The 22,783-nt window shown below is 42.2% G+C and overlaps 1 protein-coding gene across 8 annotated transcripts in view; it reads right to left on the reverse strand.

The window, feature by feature from the left end:
* NEO1 (neogenin 1) overlaps positions 1 to 21,339 on the reverse strand; it is a 200,861-nt gene extending 179,522 nt beyond the window's left edge. For all 8 annotated transcript variants that reach the window (XM_053927494.2, XM_053927496.2, XM_053927491.2 and 5 more), the window contains exon 1: positions 21,207 to 21,339. In XM_053927494.2, the coding sequence (XP_053783469.1) occupies positions 21,207 to 21,336 (130 nt within the window). In that variant the 5' untranslated portion in view covers positions 21,337 to 21,339. The remainder of the gene's footprint in view (positions 1 to 21,206) is intronic.
* Positions 21,340 to 22,783: the final 1,444 nt, after the last annotated feature.

The raw sequence follows: 22,783 nt of genomic DNA on the forward strand, positions 1-22,783 counted from the left end.
AAATGAAGAACAAATGGACAGTAACCAGAGGGGAGGAAGGAGAGGATAATGGGGGGGGGGGGAGGAAAGGTTTTCAGGAACATGTATAAAGGACACATGGACAGAACCAAAGGGGGGATGGAATCAGCGGAGGGAGGTGGGGATGGCTGGGGGGGAGGGGGTGGGAGGGAGGTGGGAAACGGAGACAACTGTACTTGAACAACAATAAAAAAAAGGTTAAAAAAAAAAGAATATTCACCTATTCTTCAGCTTTTTCCCTCCAGTTGAAGAGCAGCCTGACCTCTCCTCCTCTCCAATCTAATACAAATATTTCCACTTGTGCTCAGAACCAACCCCTCATTCCCCCGACCTTCCCAGAAACCTTACTCTACTGATTACTTCACCCCTCTGGTATATGCAAACTACCCATCTCGAAGAGTCTCCCACCGCCTTCTACAAGTGCTCGTCCTGACCATTAAGTGCACACACACCCCATTCTTATTAGATCTGAACTTCTACGTCCAGTCATCTCCATTCCCAGCTAAATTTCCGGAACTTTCCAGTCTTAATTTCCTCCCTTCCCACTTGTCCCGCAACCTGCTTCCAAATTCCACTCAAAGCTCCCGGCAAGGTCACCAACGACTTATGGGTGGCTAAATGCAAAAGACGTTCTCCACTTCTCACAATACTTGATCAGCCAGCAAAGCCTGCCGCCCCCATCTTTACCTCTGATGCAGCCCTCTCCCGGCACCCTCCTACGGACCTCCGCCGTCCGTCCCGTGGCGGCCGTCCATCCTTCCCAACTCAGCCACACTCCAATCAGCCACGTCTCGAATCTGGAATCTGTACCTTCCACTATTCTTCCGACCGTAACCATCTGCCCCCCGGATAACGCAAAGACATACAAAACTCGCTAGGTTCAAAATCAAACTCATGCTCTTCTTGCCCTCCGAAGGCTTCTCTCCCCCCACAAAGATCCTGCTATACAAACCCCAAAGAACCTTAGGGAACCATCTTTGACACCTCCATATCCAACCCATCACCCGATTCCATTTTATCAACTAGTATCTGCCTACTCCACAAACCCTTCCACCTCCATCACCCTTCTCCAAGCCGCCACTGCAGACTGTCTGGACTACCGCACAGCCTAACAGACACCACCACCGCGGCCCCGCCTCCAGCTATGCGCGCGCGCGCACACACACACAATTTTCTCGCATGTGTTATTCTGGTGAGATTATTCAACGGCCTTTTACTGAGGTTTCCAATTCTTTAAAGTTGGGCAAAGCACAAATTCCTTGTTTCTATATATTCTTTCCCAAAACATTCCCACCAGAGTATGAACTTTACCAGGACAGGGTTTAGTTTTAATCATCCTCATGGGCTTAACATAAAGCCTGGCATGTACTCAATAAAGTTTACTGAAGGAATTAGTGGGAAATTCGCTGTTTGGGAGAAAGATTTTTTAAATTTTATATACATAAGACTTTGGGTTAACTTTTTATTTATATTCCTTCTTCCAAAAGTTGAAGCAGTTAATAAAGCAAAACTCACTTAAAAATGTATTGTAACCCTGAATCTTCCACATTAGATTAATGGAATACAGTCCAAATCCTAATGACATTTCACAGTTGAAAAGTCTTTAAAAGCCATTAGAGATAATGTGATTATATCCATGGAAAAACAACTAGAAGACTTTCAGAGGAGTGGCAATTCTTTTCAATATTCTAAATGACCCCAGCTATAAAAAGGCATTCCTTATACACAAGTGAGTACATAGTAACTACCCAATCATGTCCATTATATTTTACCTGGGAGAGGAAGTTCATTCTAAAACACTACTCCTTTTCAATTCAGATGCAGTATGCTGATGTTTTTGTAGTCAACACGTACAAAATATTTCTCAAGTTTTGTGAATAAGAAACCTCTCAGGTGTCTCTTAAAATGCAGACTCCCAGGGCCCCGGAAAACTGATTTCTCTCTCTGTCGGTGTGCGCTGATGCACTTTACCAACCACTGAGGCAGGCTGCCACTGGCCAAAGCCACCAGCCCCCGAGAATATCTCACACCAATCTTAAAACTCCTCATGTCTGAAAAACAAAAACTCTTCCATTACTAATTTTCATCACAAAATTATCCTATGTTATGGCACAAAACAAATGCTCATCAAATATTTCTTAAGCTGAACTACTGCGTTAAATTACATTCATATAAGCCATATGTATAGCTTGTAAAATCATACTTCATTTGCTTAACATAATTGAAGATATTAATAGTTCACAATATCTCACAAAGCACACCACTACTTCCCGATGTTCTGATCCCTGAACGAGTGTGAAAGCCGCTGCATAAAAAACCGAAACCCTGGCAGCAAGTGCACTTTATCACATCAAGTCTACAACATCACATAAATAAAACAATGCATCTAACCTAAGATGAACTAGATATGAAGAAAATTAACTTATACTGTGACACAGCACTAGTCAGGAAAACCCAGTGTAATAGCCTTCCCTAAATTGGACTGTTCCTGTTGGATGTAAAAGGAAGAGCGCCGACTCTCCTTTCAGTAGGGTCTGTATCTATGACACAAATGCCCTTGTTCTTCCCAGAAGAGCATAATGAAGTTAGCCGCGTTCTTTTCCAACCCACCCTTTGTCCTGCTTCTCCTAACTCCTTCTACTGTATCCCCTCTGTCAAACTTGACCCAAAGCATGAGTTCCAGACTGGAGAACTCTACAGCAAGGGGTCCCCAACCTCTGGCCGTGGACTGGTACTGGTCGAGGTCTGTTAGGACCCGGGCTGAGCAGCTGGAGGTGAGTTTGAATGTAATGAATTATCCCAAAACATCCCCCGACCCGGGACCATGGAGAAATTGTCTTCCACGAAACCCAGTCCCTGGTGTCAAAAGGTTGGGGCCCGTTGCTTTGGAGTTAAGGCTGAAGCAGATTCCTAATTCTCCCCTTCAGTGGGAAGTTGCGTAATGAACACATAACACTTCTACTTTTCTATTTCATATCCTACCTACCTTAGCAAACTCTGAATTCTTTACTTAAAAAAAAAAGCCACGCCATCCTACATTCTACATATATGTGGAACAAATGAGTAAATACAATCGTGTGTGTGTTATATATGTGTATGTATTATATATGTATTTGTATACAAATACAAATGTGTGTGCATGTAATATGTATATGTATTTGTATTGTATATGATATATGTGTGTATATGTATATAAACATAATCCCTTATTGTTTGATGTGATCACCTGGAAACAGGATAAACTGAAGTTTACTACATAGAAAAAAATGAGTAACACAACCAAAATTATAAATAAGGTTTTGCCCTGGCTGGTGTGGCAGACCCAAAGAGTCTCCAGTTCGATTCCCAGTCAGGGCCCATGCCTGCGTTGCAGGCCAGATCCCCAGTAGGGGCCATGCAAGAGGCAACCACACATTGATGTTTCTCTCCCTCTCTCCCTCCCTTCCCCTCTCTCTAAAAATAAATAAATAAAATCTTTGAAAAAAATAAGGCTTTAACTGGAACATTATTTTCTACATATATAAAAACTACTATTAACATCTTTATAAATATTCACTTATATTCAACAAGGAAAGTAATGAGTTCAAAAAAACAAAATCTTAAATGAACATGGGTGTTTTTGTTCTCTGAAAAAGAAGTTTCTCAGCCTCAGAGAAAGGTACCTCTGCTTCAAGAACAGGTACGTAAGATTAGGAGACTTGCACCGGTCTGTAGCCCCCAAACCCAGTACAGTCCTGAACACACAGTCAGCATTCCCAAAAATGTCTGTGGAATAGAATAAAAATAATAAAAAGAAAATTTTAAAAAGCTCCATTCTATGAAAGACATACTATCAGGCAAGAGTTAATGAGCCTTTTAGAGTCCTTCAGTAATTGCTTAATTATAATCTGTATGTACATAAAAGTAAAAAGAAAATAATAAAATGAAGCCAACTGAGAAAGAAAAAACACACAGTGTAGATTCATCAGTTCAAGATGGCAAAACTGAGATCACGAATCTAACTAATGCCCAGCCGATACCCCACCCCAATATCCACTGAAAACCGAAGGAATTAAAAAAGAAAAGAATATCTGGGTAATAAGAGGTGTTAAAATGTTTTCAGCCCACTGAAAATCATAGCAGAGTGCCAGCTGTCTGCGGAGCTAGGGAGCCTCGAAGAAAAAAAGGCCGCAAAGCATGTGGCTGGAGCATTAAGTGCCGCAGACTGTGTGCTAAAGAGTGTAGAGACAAGGAGCAAAGAGAAAAGCGGCTGCTACTCTAGCTCCACAACCAGCGGCCAGTATCTCAATTGCAAATTTTTAATTGTCACCACAACAACCAAGCCAACAGACACTTAAAGACCCTGAGGCTGAAGGAGTGATTGCTTGTTCAATGGAAATAAGTTTTCCCCCTGGAAAATTTACTAAGAGAGAGACAGCTTTAAGATATCATTAGAATTCCCAACTGCAGAAATCAAGTTTTCAGAGAAAAACTTGAGAGAACACCTTGTCTATGAAAAGAGAACAATATGAAATCAGGAAAATATGAAATCAGGAAAATCTGCTGAGACTGTTTTCAGCCGAAAAACAATGGAATAATTTTTTCAAAGAAACGGAATAGGGGCAGTAAACCGCAGACTACACAAGGAAAAACCAGAAAAGCTTGACGATTTCTTACAGAACACAAGTAAGAGCAAAGGGGAAAGGGGCGTTGTGAGAGTTCACCTTCCAGGAATGACGGAATGGGTGGTCCAGACCACTCTTCCACTAAGAGCTAAAGAAAGTAGGAAAGTACAAACTGTAAGTACAAGGGCAATCAACATGATGAGGAATTAAGGGACCAAGACCCAGAAAATGAAAAATATCTAGAGAGGCAAATCTGGTATTAGAGCTGCTTTTGCCTAAAAGTATCTGCAGATGCTAAAGGCCACTAACTGCCAAAAAGGCTAAGAAGATGAGCATAGCTTCTGACAGATTCAAGGGTCAGTAATTGGAGTGATGGCATGCGGAAGAGGAGGGAAAAGCTCTTAAACTGTGAATTAGGACATCAAAGGGCTACTTGCAAGAAGTAAAGGTAAATCCAAAACATTTCAGTTCACAGGGCCTGACGGCCAATTTTAAATCATCTCAATTCCTGAATGCATTAAAGGGATCTGGGATTGTTAGTGCCTCTAGAACAAAACATACCAGAAGCAAAGGTAATCCTTTCTGGGAGAAGACAGTATCAATTCAGATTATTGCTGTAATTTTTCATACACATACCTGGCATTCAATCACAAATAAATAAGCACGTGAAAAGAAAACCTCCTGCCCTGGCTGGTGTGGCTCAGTGGATCGAGCACCAGACTGCAAACCAAAGGGTTGCTAGTTCGATTCCCAGTCAGGGTACATGCCTGGGTTGCGGGCCAGCACCCAGTAGGGGGCACGTGAAAGGCAACCAACCACATAGTGATGTTTCTCTTTCTCTCCCTCTTTCTCTCCTTCCCTTACCGTCTGTCTAAAAATAAGTAAATAAATCTTTTTTTAAAAAAGAAAACCCCCAAATCAGGAGAAACAACAGAGACAAAAGCAAACCGTCAGAGGAACACACACTATGGAATGGATTGAAAGAATAAAGATACAAGATAGGGAATTTCATCAAAGGCCTAAAAACTGTAAAATAAAACAGAATTAAAAATCTAGAACTGAAAAATACAATAGATGAAATTTGTAAATCAGTAAATGGAGTGTTGCCTCTGTTTAGAATGTTGAAAGTCACAAGAGACTGCTGCTTTTCCCCTGACAACCAAAACAGGGCGGGTATAGTGTTTCTGAATCCAGCAGAGTAATGAGGATCAAAGAAACCGAAGTGAACTAAATTCCAATGGGAAAAAAGAAATATCTGCGGAGATAATGGACAAGAACTTGCCAAAACTGATGGAAGTAATTATCCCACAGATACAAGAAGCTCAACAAGCAGGTACGTACAAAGAAAGTCACGGCTAGGCACATTGCAGTCAGATTTCTGAAAAAGATAGGGAATACAACTGAAAAGTGGCCAGTGGGGAGAAGAGGGAGGAAAGCACATTTTCTGCAAAGAGGAAAAATAAAATGTACGGCTGACTTCTCACCAGAAATGATGGAGTTCAGCAGACAATGAAATGACATACTGAATGAGCCTAAAGAAAAAACTGCCTTGTCTAGCTGGAATTCTACACCCAGCCAAAAAAAAAAAATCAAAATTGAAGGTGAAATAAAGATGTTTTCAGACAGACAATAACTGAATGAATTCACCTCCAGCAAATGTAACTAAATACAAAAGGATACTCTCCAGACAGAAGAAAATGAATGTTCTCAAATAGAAGCTCAGAGATGCACAAAGAAATGGAAGAGCAACTGAGACAGAAAACCTAAATGAATAATGACTTATAAAATAATGTCTTATGGATCTCCAATATAAAGAGGACTAAAATACATACCAATAATATACAAATTGGAAGTGAAGAACAAATGTAATTAACATGTTCTGAAGACCTGCATTGTCCAACAAATGGTAAAAGTAATGTCAAAGATGCATTTAGGAACCACTAAATGAATAAATAGTAAAAGAATATATATAACTGGTAAACTGAGAAAGAGAGGAAAACTGAATAATTGCAAATAATCAAAAGTAAGCAAGAAAAGATTACAGAACAGGCAGAGTAAACAAGTAAATAATAAAATGGAAATTTTAAAGTCATATATAATATATACATATGCACAACAAATATATATATGTATACACACACGTACACACACATGTATATATACATGAGGTCTGTCTGGAAAAAGTCCAGCCATCGTTAACATAACAAGAACAGTTTGCATGGCATCAATGTAACCTGGCAGCCAAGGAGAGTGGACTGGAATGCGCATGTGTGAACAATGACAACTTCACTGTACTAGTCAGTGGGAGCAGTACACACCACTGAGCTAGCACGTATACTGTGTGGCCATCACGTTCAAAATGACTGAGCGAGTAGAGCAACAAATTTGCATCAAATTTTACATTAAGCTTGAACATTGCTGTGTGGAAACTATTCAGATGATTCAGAAGGCCACAGCTATGGGCAACTGGTGATCGGGAGCTATATCACAACAATGTGCCCACTCATGCATCACGACTCATTCAGAATTTTTTGGCAAAACTACAAATTACCCACATGGCTCATCCCCCCAACGGTCCAGATTTGGCACCCTGTGACTTCTGGCTCTTCCCCAAACTAAAATCACCTTTCAAAGGGAGGAGACTTCATTCCCTTAATAAGATTCAGGAAAATACAACAGGCCCGTTGATGGCAATTGGGAGAATTGTGTGAGGTCCCAAGGTGTCTATTTTAAAGGGGACTGAAGTGTCACTGTCCTACGCACAACGTTTCTTGTATCTTCTATCTTCCTGAATAAATGTCTCCAATTTTTCAAATCACATGACTGGACATCTTCTGGATGGACCTCGTACATGCTGTCTACCAGAGACCCACCTCAGGACCAAAGATACACACCGACTAAAAGTAAAGGGATAAAAAAAGGCACTTCATGAAAATGGAAATGAAAAAACATGGGGTATCAAGGTGTACCTTTGTTAAAATTGACTTTTAAACAAAGGCTACAGTAAGAGACAAAGGACACTAAATAATGAAAAAGGGAGCAATCCAACAAGAGGATATAACCCTTGTAAACATTTATGCTCCCAACATAGGACACATAAATATATAAAGCAAATCCTGATAGACATAAGGGAGAGACTGGCAGTAATACACCACGGTTGGGGAGTTTAACCACCCACTGCCATCAATGGATAGATCTTCCACACAGAAAGTCAACAAGGAAATGGTGGCCTTAAATGACACACTAGATCAGATGGATGTAATTGATATCTACAGAACATTTCATTCCAAAGCAGCACAATACACATTCTTCTCGAGCGCACATGAAACATTTTCTAGGATAGACCACATGTTAGGACACAAAACAAATCTCATTAATTAAAGAAAAGTGAAATCATATCAAGCATCTTCTCTGACCATAATGGTATGAAATTACTCACCAATCACAAGAAAAAAACTGAAAAACACACAAAGACATGGAGGCTAACTAACATGTTACTAAACAATGAATGGATTAATAATAAGATCAAGGAAGAAATCGTAAGATATCTTGAAACAAATAAAAATGAGAACACAACACCCCAAAATCTATGGGACACAGAAAAGGCAGTCCTAAAAGGGAAATTCATAGCAATACAGGCCTATCTCAACAAATGAAAAATCCCAAACTAACTAACTTTACACTTAAAGGAACCTGAAAAAGAATAACAAAGCCCAAATATACTGGAACAAAGGAAATAATAAAGAGCAGAGCAGAAATAAATGAAATAGTCTCAAAAAACAATACAAAAGATCAATCAAATGAAAATCTGGTTCTTAGAAAAGATAAACAAGATTGACAAATCTTTAAGCAGACCCATGAAGAAAAAAGAAAGAGGACCCAAATAAAATCAGAAAGAAGAGAAGTAACAACTGACACCAAAGAAACATAAAGGACTGAAAGAAAATATTATGAACTATATGCCAACAAATTGGACAATCTGCAAGAAATGGATAAATTCCTAGAATGTACAATCTTCCAAAGCTGAATCAGGAAGAACCAGAGAATCTGATTAGACAGATTAAAACTAGTTAAATCTAAGCAGTAATCAAAAAACTCCCAACAAAAAAAGTCCTGGCAAGATAGCTTCACAGGTGAATTTCACCAATCATTCAAAGAACTAACACCTTTCTTTCTCAAACTATTTCAAAAATTAATGCGAATGGGAGACTTCAAGCTCATTTTACAAGACTAGCATTATCCTAATTCCAAAAATTGATAAAGACACTACAAAGAAAGAAAAATTATAGGCCTATATCTCTGCTAAACATAGATACTAATTAGCAAACCAAATTCAGCAACACATTAAAAAGATCATACACCATGATCAAGTGAGATTTTTCCAGGGATGCAAGGTTGGTACAAAATCCATAAATCAATAAATGTGGTACACCACATAAACAAAATGAAGGATTAAAATCACATGATCATATCAATAGATCACAAAAAGCTTTTGGTAAAATCCAACAGCCATTTGATTAAAACTCTCAGCAAAGTGGGAATAGAGGGAACATACCTCAACTTAATGAAGGCCATACATGACAAACCCACTGCCAGCATCATACTCAATGGGCAAAAACTACGAGCATTCCCCTTAACATGGGGGACAAGACAGGCATGTTTGCTTTTACCACTCGATTATTCGAGATAGTACTAGAAGTTCTAGCCACAGCAATCACACAAAAAGAAGTAGTAAAAGGCATCCAAGTTGGAAAGGAGGAAGTAAAATTGTCATTATTTGCAGATGACATGATACTGTATATAGAGAACCTTAAAACTTCCAACAAAAAACTACTAGAACTGATAAATAAATTCTGTAAAGTAGCAGGATACAACATAAGTATCCAGAAATCACTTGCATTTTTATATAACAATAATGAACTATTAGGAAAGGAAACGAAAAAATCCCTTTTACAATTACATCAAAAAATAAAATACCTAGGAATAAATTTAATCAAGGATGTGAAGAACCTGTACTTGAAAAATTCTAAGATACTGAAGAAAGAAACTGAAGATGATACAAATGAGTGGAAGTATATAGTGCACTCAGGCACAGGAAGAATTAACATCATTAAAATGCCCATCAGTAAATGAGTAGATAAAACAACTATGGTACATTTACACAGTGCAATACTACTCAACCACAAAAAGGGAAATCTTACCCTTTGCAACAACATGTATTGACCTGGAGAGCATCATGCTACGTGAAATAAGCCAGTCAAAGAGAAGTACCGTACGATTTCACTTATATGTAGAATCTAGTGAACACAATAAACTAACAAACAAAACAGAAACAGACTCACAGATATAGAGAACAGCTGTCAGAGGGGCGGGTGAAAAGGGTAAAGGGGTTTAGACAAAAAAACAACAACAACAACCTCAAGGACACAGACAACGAACAGTACAGTGATTACCACATAAAAGGGGGAGTTGGGGGAGGCACAATAGGTTGTAAGAGGGATAAATGGGGATGGAAGGAGACTTTACTTGGGGTGATGAACACACAATGCAATATACAGATGGTGTCATTATAGAATTGTATACCTGAAACCTATATAATTTTATTAACCAATGTCACCCCAATACATTCAATAAAAAATAAAAGGCAATAAAATTTACACAATGCTTGATTTTTCTATTTCACTCTGCCGGTGTTTTGGTGTTCTGAGAAACATTTCAGTTCTACTGCCTATTTCAAATTAAAAATCCTGGAGTTTATTTTGAAAAAGAAATAAAAATAAAAAGCCTACTCATGCCTTCAAGTACAGCTCATATTCTATCTCCTCTAAGAAACTTTAAGTAAATACTCCAAACTAAATCCTCAACATAAGCTTATTTATTTAACAATATAATTATACACAGGCACCATATAAAAATATAAGCCAAATTATATACACATTATCTAATTTTCATGTATTTTTAGCTAGCGTCTCCTTCTCATTTATAATAGCAATGAAAACAACAACAATTTATATTTAATGAGTGATTAAGATAAGCCAGGCTCTGTTCTCAGCATGGATACACATTACCTCATTCACTGTTTACTTCAGCCCAATAGCACGGTAAGGTGGTGCGTGTGTTATTTAAAGGAAAGAATTGTTCAGAGTTGTCTTTGTGAGCCTCCCCTCTCCTCGCCTAGCGCTGTAACCCACAGCGGACACGGAGGGGGTGTAGGGGGGAAGAGGCAACAGTACTTTAGCACTATCCCACTTACTCAGACGTTTCTGAGTAAGAGCGCATGGATGAAATGAGCTTTATTATTTTTCGTGGCGCTGTTTCTAGGTCCTTATCTCTCTTCATCTGCCGACAGTATTTCCTTCCTTTGGACACCCAACTATGGGTGTATGTTCAAGCCTTTGTCCTACGTTTTCTCTTTCCTTTCTCAGAGATACGATCCAGCTGCATGGCTTGAATGCTCACCTGGGTCAGGTAATTCCTAAACCTACGTTTCTAGCCAAAGGTCTGGACAGACTTCCTATTGGAGCCCTAATTCTGTAACACCTTTACACATGTCCGCGGGCATCGTGGGCTCGAGGTACTCAAAATGAAAATCATATCCTGCCCCCCAAACTTGTCTTTCCTGCTGCAATCTTAATTCACTTTCCACGTTAAACTCCCCTCGGTACCTTGCGCCAAAATAGTATTGAAGTTATTTGATTAACTGATCTTACTCACTCTAAACCAAAACTGCTCATCCTGTCTTGAAAGAATATATTTCAGTTCCTATTTTTCACTCATATCAATAAATATGTAACTTTTCCCCCTCCAAATAGAATAGTTTGAAAGTTTATAAATCTGTATCAAGGAAACACAAGCAGTGGTTAGAAGTCAGACAAGCAAACTGACTCAATTACTCGGTTCATGTCTTTGTTACAAACTGTAAGCAGCCACGAAAGTTCAGGCAGTTATAAAGTTTTAATTGTTCCTGTTCTTAATTACGTATTGCTTATATTAATTAACCACTGAGTCAAGAAAGGATATGGCAATATTAAGAAAAGACACAAACAGACAATTCTCAGAAACAATATAAACCATCAACAAAAATCTAAAAAGATGCTGAACTCCATTTTAAAATATAAAATTGAAAAAGATACTTTTTTACCGATCAAATTAGTAAAGACTAAGAAGCCTAAAGTAACTAGTATGTTGGTAAGGGGGTGAGGAAACAGGCACTCTCACTGTTGATAGAGTGAACTAGCTTTTTGGAGAACAATTTGGAAATATAAAAAATTTTAATACACACGCTCTTTTACCCCTCTATTCCATATTCACAAACTTATTCTACAGTGTATTTACACATGGGCACAAAGACACTTGTAAAAGTGGGTTCAATGAATGTGTTTGCAATCGAAACTTTGGGAGCATCACAAGAGAGCTGGTTAAATAAATTATGATACATCTATAAAATACCATATGGTTCTCAAAACAGCTGAGATAAATTTATATGTACTCACATAGAAAGATTTCCGAAAGCAAGTTGGAAACCAGTGTGCATGACCCGACTGGTTAGTTTCGTTACATATGTATCATATATCGTAAATATGTAATTATATACACAAAACAAACCCCACAGCTATTAAAAGCGGTTATCTCTGAGGAGAGAGAGTTGGCATGTATGACCTCACTTTTTATTTTACATATTGTTTGACCTTTTGTTTTCAATTTTTTTAAAAAAGTCAAACCAACAATTAACTTTACCGAAAAATTAAAAATAAACATACACACCAGGGTTGGAGATGCTGCTAATAAAGATAAATTCCATGGCTGGACGAGTGGGGACTAGCAGAGAAGGAACCTTGCTAAGCCGCTGCATCCTGCTTCCTATTCACACCTCCTGTTCTCTCACCTCAGGTGTCAATCTGATCCAAGCCAATTCGAGGGGAGGCGAGACTCCGGAGATTTAGGGAGGATCCCAGACAGCGACTCTGTTACATGATGCGGGACAAAAGAAAGGGCCGGGGCAGGCAACACCCATTAGTAGCAATGGAGAGGGAAACTCCTAGATCTGGCTGAGACAATTGTGTCCGTTTGAGGAAAGATCTTTGTGTTACGTTTATTTTAAATCTTCCTTTGTTGTTGCTACGTATTCTTCCCAAGTGTCTACCCACTTCTCCATCAACTATGGGCTTAGAAAATCAGAGAGTACCAAAGTCTGTGAGAACTGCTTACGAATTTCAGGTACACAGGCTCTCAACGAGCACCTTTGGGACTCTGAGAAATGTACTGACTTTGATGCACAGACTTTGAAAATTGTATCTTTTTTCACATTTTTTTATTGTTGTTCAATTACAGTTGTCTCCATTTCTCCCCACCACTCCTCCCCCACCCCAGGCATCCCCACCTCCTACCCTCGATCCCACCCCTCTTTGGCTTTGTCCATGTGTCTTTTATAGTTGGTCCCGAAAACCCTCCCCACTTCCCCCCATTATCCCCTCCTACCTCCCCTCTGGTCACTGTCAGTTTGTTCTTCATTTCACTGTCTCTGGCTATACTTTGCTTGCTTGTTTGTTTTGTTGATTAGGTTCCACTTATAAGTGAGATCATATGGTATTTGTCTTTCACCACCTGGCTTACTTCACTTAGACTTTAAAAATTATGTCTTAATTTCCTAGTCTTCAGTTATAATCTGGAGGTGAGGGTGCAAAATGGTTGAGTTCTATGTAGGTGAAGTGATATTAGTAAAGGAGTTATTACCACACAACCCCTTGGATAAGTAATTATGTACATTTAAAACAACAAATAATCCCACCGCAAAGTTCAAAAGCTTCATGAATTAACCAAAAAGATCCTCAAATTTTAGTTGTTACCTCAAAAGTTACGCTGTGAATAAAAAGTAATAAATAAAACTTATAATTTGGTATTCTATCCCTGTACTATAAATTATAATACTATTGTCCTAATTAGTCCGTATGTATAAAGATTTATCTTAGTGATTTTCTACTCACTCTATGGCTGAAAGTGAATATTCTGTACTCAGTTCCTATGCAGTAGCATTTTAAAAGTTCACTCTGCTCAGGACTGCTCAGTAGGCTCCACCGGCTATTGCTGACCACTAATAAACCCCGAAAACCAGCACAATCAATCTCCGGATCCCCCGAAGACATGGAGGTAGCCGCACCCCCAGGGGGTCCCATTATTTGCGTTCCCATGTATTCAAACATTCCAGGAACCACTTCACGTAGAGGAAATGAAAAATAACCCCCTCTGAGAATTCAAGAATTCTAGTCTACTAACTTGGTAAAACTAAGTAAGGATGACTCTAAAGATACACAACCAATCTTATAAAAGAAAGCGGCATTGTTGCGTGATGAACAGTGACATAATGATTCCAGAACATGCTGTCCACCTACAGCAGGACTGACACCTTGTCCCTCTCCATCAAGCTTTCTATTATCACCGGGTATGTCTTCCCTCTGCTACGAGACCGAGACTCCCTGAAAATGGACAGCACATCCAATTCTTCTGAGTGTCTCCACAGCGCATAGCTTTGTGCATAATTAGCAAAACAACACATCTGCAAGTAGCCAAAATTACCTAAATGTTTAGTTTTGGCTATAGAAGAACTGTCCAACTGACTGGGAAATTAAATTTAAAAATTTTCACTATAAAACAACTTTAGCCCTGGCTGGTGTGGCCCAGTGGATTCAGTGCCAGCCTGCGAACCCAAAGGTCGCGAGTTTGATTCCTGGTCGGGCACGGGCCTGGGTTGCAGGGCAGGTCTCCAGCTGGAGGTGTGCGGGAGGCAACCGCTCCATGTGCCTCTTGCACATCAGTGTTTCTCTCCCTCCCTTCCCCTCTCTCTGGAAAAAAAAAAAAAAAACTTTAAAGAAGGTTGTATCTCATAGTTCTTTTTAAGAGGAAAAGGAAAGATACAAACTGATTTTCAAACTGCTCAATTGTTAACTCCTTAACAAGAATACAAGCACTCCTGATTCTAGTAAAATAAAACCTATATAAAGCACTACCTCTCTCCTTTACATAAGGACGTCAAAGGGGAATCAAACTCTAATTTCGGCCAGATCTGCAACCTGGCTTTACATTCCTGACAAGTCTAAGAATAAAGAACTAGTATTTCAAGTAATACCGCAATTTAAAATATCTCACCATTGCTTAACACTTAACCTTTATTTCTTGATATCAACCTGAAAGCTATTTTTACGCATATAACACAAAATCATACAATCATTTACAAGCAACTTAAAAGATTTTCCCAATCATACCCCACTTTACACCAGGGGGGGGAAAAAAAAAGTACAATCACTTGAACCTCAGAGAATGACGAAGGGAATTCTTGCATCCAAGAACAGAAAAGATCGGTGTTCAGGCACAAGACCTGAGCAGGGAACATTTAACTGAGACAAATCCCACCACTAGAGTTCACAGACGTCACGGGGTACAGAAACTCAGAGGCAGAAAGGAAGGAACTTTTAGATTGGCTATTAGTTGGTAATTAATGAACAACCACCCCCCCCCCCCCCCGTAACGGATGAAACAGAAAAGCTATGGGACCTTCATTTAAAACAATGGCCTAAGTACCCAAAGGGCATAATTAAAGGTGAAAATATCTTGAAAGAGTGGACCCCTATACACACAACAATTACCTTTTTACTAATAATCCCGTGTGTAGGAATCTAAACTATAGATAGAAAAGGCCACCCACGGGAAGATGTTCATGACAGCATTCTTCATTGTGGCAAAACAAAACCATTTCAACATCCACAGTAAGAGAACGGAGGCAGGATGCAGTGTAACAACAAGCACAGGCTTTGGGCCTGGAAAGACCTGGAGTCCAATGCCCACTCGAGAGCTGTGAGACCTATAGCAAATCACTTCCTATTTGAGACTCAGTTACCGCAGCTGTAGAATGGGGGGATATTACCGTCTTCTCACGGGATTGTATTAGGGACTGAACGTGTGTAAAAGAGGCTGGCATGGTGCCTGGAGCTCAGCGAGCGTTCAATAAACAATACTTTTATTGGCAACTGTTAATATCCATTCACTGGAAGATTATACAGACATTTTAATAATGGTTATAGGAAAATCCATACATACAGAATATATAGTTAAAAACAACAGTGGTATGATCCTGCGTATGTGTAAAATATAAAACTACACATATATATGTAAATGCAGAAGGAAAAGTATGAAAAGTGGTTAGTTATGGGTAAAAAAAGAAATTTGTTGGTAGATGTGATAAAACTTGTTACTTTATGTACTTCTCGACTGTTTTACTTCAAGCATGTATTTAAATATTTTAAATAACCTTTAAAATGCACCGCGATTACCATGTAACACAGATGTGGCACTTTGACAGTGGCTAGAAAAAAATATACCAAAATTATACTGGTGGGTCTAAATGAATTTTGGCTCAAAAACCTCTTTTCGTTCTAAATGAATCCAAACTCTGGGTTATATTTTAATTTCATGTTGCACTGGCTCATGTTCCGTGATAAGCTCAACTTCTGGAAATCATAAACACAAGAGATCCTCCTCACCTCAGTTAACTCTCTAGTCAGTATGGACTTCACAGGGTCACTTCCCTCGTCTGTTCTCCTGTTGCTAATGCCATTTTACCTAGAAGCCAAAATACCTACCAATGGTATGGTAAATACCTCCCAGCCACAGAGAAGTCAATAATAAAATCAATGTTTGAAAATAAAAACTATTAATAGATAAATAGAGCCCCACATAAGGGGAATAATGTGGCCCTAATATCTTTTATTAGCACAGAGAAAACTCATGAAGAAACCAACAATGATCAATCAAGCCAACAGAAAAGATATATATACTCTCAAAAATTAATAGAATTACAGTATATTTTTAAGTTCATAAAGAAACATTGAAACCCTTCTACACAGGTACTGCACTTCACAGTTTAAAAGCAGTTTTATGTATCATTCTTCTGACGACCCCCAGCAGATACTACACGGGAAGGGACAGAACCCTAAGTTCTATCCCAAATACACTGCGTCCAAATCATGTCTCCTTTCACTTGCCCACATCACATTATTAATCTCAACACGGTTTAACTAAGAGCAATCACATTTCTCACCTCCTCCAAGCTTTCATCCTGGAAACGTATGAACTCTGTTATACCTCATCCTGCTAGGCAGGCAGGCAGAGCAGGGCTTAAGTCCCTGTATACAGACAACTCAGCAAGAACACTGACCTTTCCGAAGATGTCAAAACGTACAGACACTAACGTTGAAGCATATGCCAAGGAGGATGACCAAACCCATGGTGAATGGGTCAGAAAACTAAGGCATGTAAAGAGTAGCAGAAGGAACTGAAGTTGATTAACTCCGAAAGACGGGGAGAGTTATACACGCACACACGGATTTTCTCACCAGACACGTGAAGGGCCATGATATAAAGGAACGAGACATGCAGTAAGGCCCAAGCGGTTAAAAAACAAAGGCAATTCAACATTTGTTCCACTAACATTAACTGGTTACTGACTCTGTGCCAGACGCTTGTGCTCCCCTAGGCAAGGCGCACAGAGGTGAACAGAAGTCCTAATCCTCAAGAAGTTCAGACTCATAGAGGAGACAAGAAAATTAGTAGCACAGATGGAAAGTACTGAGAAACCTATGGGAACCCGGAGAATGAGGGCTCTATTGGTCTGGGGGTGGGGCCAGCACAGAAAAACTCACTGCATACGTGAGTAGGAGTTTCCAAAGTGGACAAGGTGGGGAGTGGCATTAATGGGAAAAGAGCAGCATGGAGACATGAGGCTCTGTGGCTGATCTGGAGTGGGAACACCGGGTACACATTAGAGGTGTGGCGTTAAGTTGAGGGTAGGGAAGGCCAGTGGTAAGGCACACAAGGAACCTCACAATCTCCATGCCAGGAAGTTTAGGCCCGCACACCCAAGCTACGGAATCTTAATTAGAGGCTGTACGTGGGAGTGGCATCCTCAGAAAAATACATGAAACAGCTCATTCCAGAAGGACAGACTCCTAAAGGGTAACCGTGGAGATAAAGATATGCATTAGAGAGCCAATATTGTTAGTCTAGGGGGAAACAATGATGAAAGATACACATTCAAGAAATATCTAGGAGGTTAACAATCGAACAGAACTACTGGCTATGAGAATGAGGGGAAGGAGAGGGTCCCAGATGACCTCTAGATCTCACCCTGGTTGACTGGTAAACAGATGCCCGATGCAGGTAACACAGGAAGACAAACCCATGCAATCATTCAAACAATGGCAGGGCCGAGGGCCAGGAACTGGTTTGTTATACATAGTCGGGAGGAAAGGGATGAGGAAAGCAGGATGGAAGAAGAGCAAAGATGAATTTACCTTTGGTGCTGTGTACGGTAAGGTGGCTATTCAGTGAGGCTACTGAGTGGCACGTGAGAAAGAACGGACGAGGGGTGCCGTCAGCTCCCAGGGAGCAACTGAAAACTGGCAGAGTGTGCAATGAGATCAACTTTAGATACCAGTACTTAATGGGGGAGGGGCTAAAAGAAAAACCTGAAAAGCAAGTGACAATTGATCAGAGATGAATCGGGAGATAGGGTGATGCCAAAATAGGCAAGAAAAAAAATTCAAGAATGGTGGGGAGGGTGAAAATTGAAGTTAAACGTCCTGCATAAAGCCAAGTTTACTAATAGAAGTTATTGAAAACAGAAACAGACTACCTTGTAAGGTTATGAATGACATCATCAAGCAACTGATGAAGGCAGATACAGTATCTATGTAAGCTCTTGACGAGCCAATTCTTACCTTAAATGAAAAGTGTAGCTACGTGAGCTCTGCGGTATACCTCTGCACCCCAGATATGGCTCGCCTCGACACCATAATACTCTTTTGCAATCTAACCAATAAATGGGATATTTGGTTATTCTAATAAAAGGTTGGGTTTTTTTTTTTAATGTCTTACACACTTCGTGTAACTCATATGCAACCAATACTGAATTAAAACTTTTCACTAATTCTGCTCTTGGGGTATAAAATGTTGCTGCAGAAAGTGTGAAAATATCTGATCTAGTCTACTTCAAATTCAGACTGATTTCAAATGAACTCTTAACCTTCCTAACCTTTTCCATTCCTGCATCCCAATTCCCTTCATTACCATTTCCTTAACCCCTTCACCCTGATTGGAAAAGACCTCGTTACAAAGGCTGCTCTGTCTTGTCATCTTTCCCCAGGTCCCGACATATCTTTTCAGTGGTCTTTCGTTCCGAAAACCATTTTGTGCCTCATCATTTCAAATCCTTCCACCACTGCTGACTATTTTCTATCGCTAGTCCTTCCCTTCTGTTCTCCTCCATCTCCTTATGTCTACAGTCCACCCTAAAGTTGAAAAAAAACCCACTTCATTTACTGTTGTCCCACACCCCATTTTCCTCCTTTTACTACCAAGTAGCTCCATTCCCCTACCACCTGCAGAAAGGTTTCTGAGTCTACCCCTCTCCAACAAAAATAAATAAAGAAAGCCACTGACAAATGACATCTGATATAGTGACAGCTTGTTCCATAAGCTGCTAACTCAGTCCACTTACTCAGTTCTCAACTCCCTTGATCTCTCTGCAACTGACCCGCGAACTGACCAATCCCCTCCTTACTGCAGTTGTTCTTTTAGCTTTTGTAACCGGGCAGGATGGTGTGTAGAAAACATTCCGGGTCGAAGAATCAGGGGCTCTGTGTTCTAGACCCAACTACATATACTATTAGTTAGCTGTGCGCTTCCCCACTTCTACTCTAACACCTCAGGTCTCCCTTCTGAGACACACCGACACCCAGATTAGGTTAGGGTCCTACGCTATAAACTTTCTCAAAACCTATTCTTCTCCTACGCAGTGCTTATCACAACTACTCACTTACATAATCAGCGGTGGAATGGCTACCTTTCCTACCCGCACATCAGTCTGTAAGCTTCATGAAGGCAAGAGGGCACCTGTCAGCAATGGCTTCCACCTCGTCGGCACACAACAAAAGCCCATAACCGAATTAACGGTGGCATAAATGTTACAACCTCGTCCTAAAAGACTGCGTATTGTTTTTATTATCCTAAGAAATAAAATTGCTAGCGCTTTATTTACTTTCAAAATTACTGACAAAATTTTAAACAGGAATTCCAGTTACCTAAAACATACATAATACGATAAACGACATACACACATTTTACATATAAAATTAGGTAACAGTAAGAGAGAACAGAACTTGTCTTGCCCATCCAAAGAAAAAAATGGGTTGGATTGGTTACCTGCATTTCAGAACCAAAAGGTGCACTCTAAACTATGTTTAGGAAAAGGTGCAAGGGCGAGTCTGATGCTAAAACACGATTGTTTACATATCTGTTTAAATAATAACCACTGGTACTTCAGGTTTGACATTTTAACACTGGCAAAAAATCACGAGGTGTATCATACTTGTGAGAAAATCAAAAGAAAGTTTGTCAGCCAAGCTCACTGCAGTGTGATTCCAACTTTCACATGAATCAGGGGAACACACGTAATTGTTTAGTGACTAGAAGATGTCACTTTCAAATGCAAAATTTCAGATCAAGCAAGTAAGTGAAAGTTGTGTCAAGTTTAATGATATACCACCTTGGTTAAACAATTTAAACAGATTGCATGTTAATTTGCCTTTCAACTGCTGAGTGTGTCCCGTTCCTCAACGACACTATGAGGTCTTTACAGGCAACTTTGGTGTTAATTGGCAGACTTAAATAAATAGAAATGCGGATGGTTCCAATAATCTGTGCTATGTTAAAACCCTAAAAATGGCTTTTGAGGCTAAGTGTATCTATACAGTGCCACTTGAAAACAACGTACAAGTATTTAAAATCCGATGCTTAAACAGTCCCTAGCTTAAGAGCAGTTAGGCTATACAGTTGTAATCACCAGGAATAAAGCATTTCCTCACGGAAACACTAACAGATACAATCACTTGAACCCTTCTTTCTCCAAGGCGCCGTCATCGTTAAGTCACACCACTGGTTCTGATGGAGTAACTGTGCCCCTTGGCACCTTCTGTTCCGCTGCCTTGGGGCCCCGCACGAGGAGTCCCTCGAGATCAAGCAGCGCTTCCCTGGGACTTCAGCCGGGAAATCCCTGGCCAGGGAAGGCGGAGTTCAAGCCTCCCCGCCGCCCCCGCCCCTTCCTTTCCTTGAAAATTAATGAATTGGCCATACGATTGTTTATTTAATGAGGTGTGTAGTGGCCTCTACTGGTGCTTGTGTGAGCACAAGAATGTCCCACTCTTACAAGTGGGATGAGCCTGGGGGAGGGGAAGGAAGCTCGGGAGGCGAGAGGTGAACCTGCCTTCGGGTACAAAGCGCAGAACCAGACCGGGTAGCCCCGGACGCGGTCCGCGGCCACCCCAACCCTGGAGGCGCCCCCGCCCGCCTACTGCATTCCCCACCCGGCGCGATCCGCTTTCCCTTCAGCAAGCCGAGACCAGTGGAGAAGTTCCTGCACGTTTCCTCCTGGATCCTAAACAAAAACACCGCAACCACAGCTGGTGCCGGTACGGCGCCCCCACCCCCACCCGCGCCCGCCCGGCCCGCGCCCAGCGCCCAGCGCCCGCCGCTTACCTGGGGACTGCGGCGGGGAGCCGGTCCTGGCGGCCGCAGCTCCCGGCGCCCAGTGCCCGAGCAGCAGCAGGCAACAGAGCCAAAAGGAGGAGGTGCTGAGGAGTCGTCGAGCTCCCTGCTCCGCCGCCATCTCTTGCCCGGGAGCGGCGGCGGCTGTGCCGCGGAGCCCTCGCCTCCTTCCCTCCTGCACGCCCCAGCCGGTCCTTCGCTGCAGGCTCGGCTCCGGCGGCCGCCGCGGCTCCAGCCCAGCCCGGCCCGGCCCGCGCGGCCTCTCTTCGCGGGAGGGGAGACTCGGGGGCGCCTCCCTCCTGCAGCGGGAGGAGAGGGGGGAGTCAGTACATTCCGGGCCGGGATGGGGGGGGGCGGCAATCGGTCTCCAGGTTCCAGGCGCCGCCACCCGCCGCTGACTCCGGCTCCGCACAGCAGCGCGAGGGGGGCGGAGACCGCGGAGTCGGGGGTAGTGGGCGGGGGCCTGGGGCGCACACCCCCGCGCACGCGCACGCGCCCCTCGGCCGGGCGCGCGGCCCGCCCCGCTCCAATCCCGGCGGCCGCCTGGCGGGCCCGCGCCCCTCCCCCGTCTCCCTGGAGCGGCTGCGGCGGGGCACGAGGCGCGCGCCGGCGCTCGCGTAGGCTTCAGGAAAACCCCGGAGAAGCGGATCCTTCTCTTTCCCGCTGACGCCCGCTTCGCGCAGCCCCTCGGCCCCGGGAAGAAATGCACCCCGGTCACCTCCGGACGCCCCCGGGGGCAGAGGCCGAGGACTAGAAGCGCTCCAAATCCGGGCTCGTCTGCGAGGCCGGAGCGGCCGCGCGCCTCTCTCTCTGCAGCGCGGCCCGGGGCCTCTATATGGGGCCTCGGAGGAAACCGAATGGCCTCCGGGAGGAAGCCTGGGTGCGCGGAGGTCGGAGCGGGGATTTATGTGCTCGCCAAAAACAATAGTGAGCCCGCCGGGCTCTGACGGGGACCTGGCGCGGTTCCCGTAGGAGGGGACCGCCGCGCCGCCACTGATCGCTGGCTTCCTGGCCGAGCCGCCCTTGCCGCGCGCTTCCCCGGACAGAGCCGGGACCCGCCTGGACCGCGGGACCCGCGTCACTCGGCCTCGAGCCCAGGAAGCCGGGTACGGACAAAGGTGCCTGGGGTCCACTTCTCGAGTGCGTGCGGGGCCCGGGACGAGCCTTGGGACTCCCGGGGCTGATCCTCTGGACTGTAACTGAAACCGTTTGCCTCTGTCTTTGCTGGGCACTTCTTATTTTCCTACCTGGAAATCACGTCTTTTGCCGGGAAGCCAGGAGCAAGAGGAATGTGATTTTAAGCCACTTGGTAATCTGGAGGCAGTTAAGAGAAAGCAGCGTGTAGTTAGTTCCACTGCATGCAGATGACACTAATTTCCTAGGCTGTGCCCGTAGAAAATATTTTAAGAAAATTTCTTTGTATGGCTATGTACTTGGAGAGTCGTGCTTTCCTTGTTGATGTGCGCTGGATTTTGATTCCCTGTGTAGTCAATAACCAAAATGCCTGACTTCCCACAAGAAGAGGGATGCTTCTCCGACTTCAACATCTCTGTGCCTTCTCGTAATTA

This window comes from Desmodus rotundus, chromosome 7, assembly GCF_022682495.2.
Source record: "Desmodus rotundus isolate HL8 chromosome 7, HLdesRot8A.1, whole genome shotgun sequence".
Taxonomy (NCBI): Eukaryota; Metazoa; Chordata; class Mammalia; order Chiroptera; family Phyllostomidae; genus Desmodus; species Desmodus rotundus.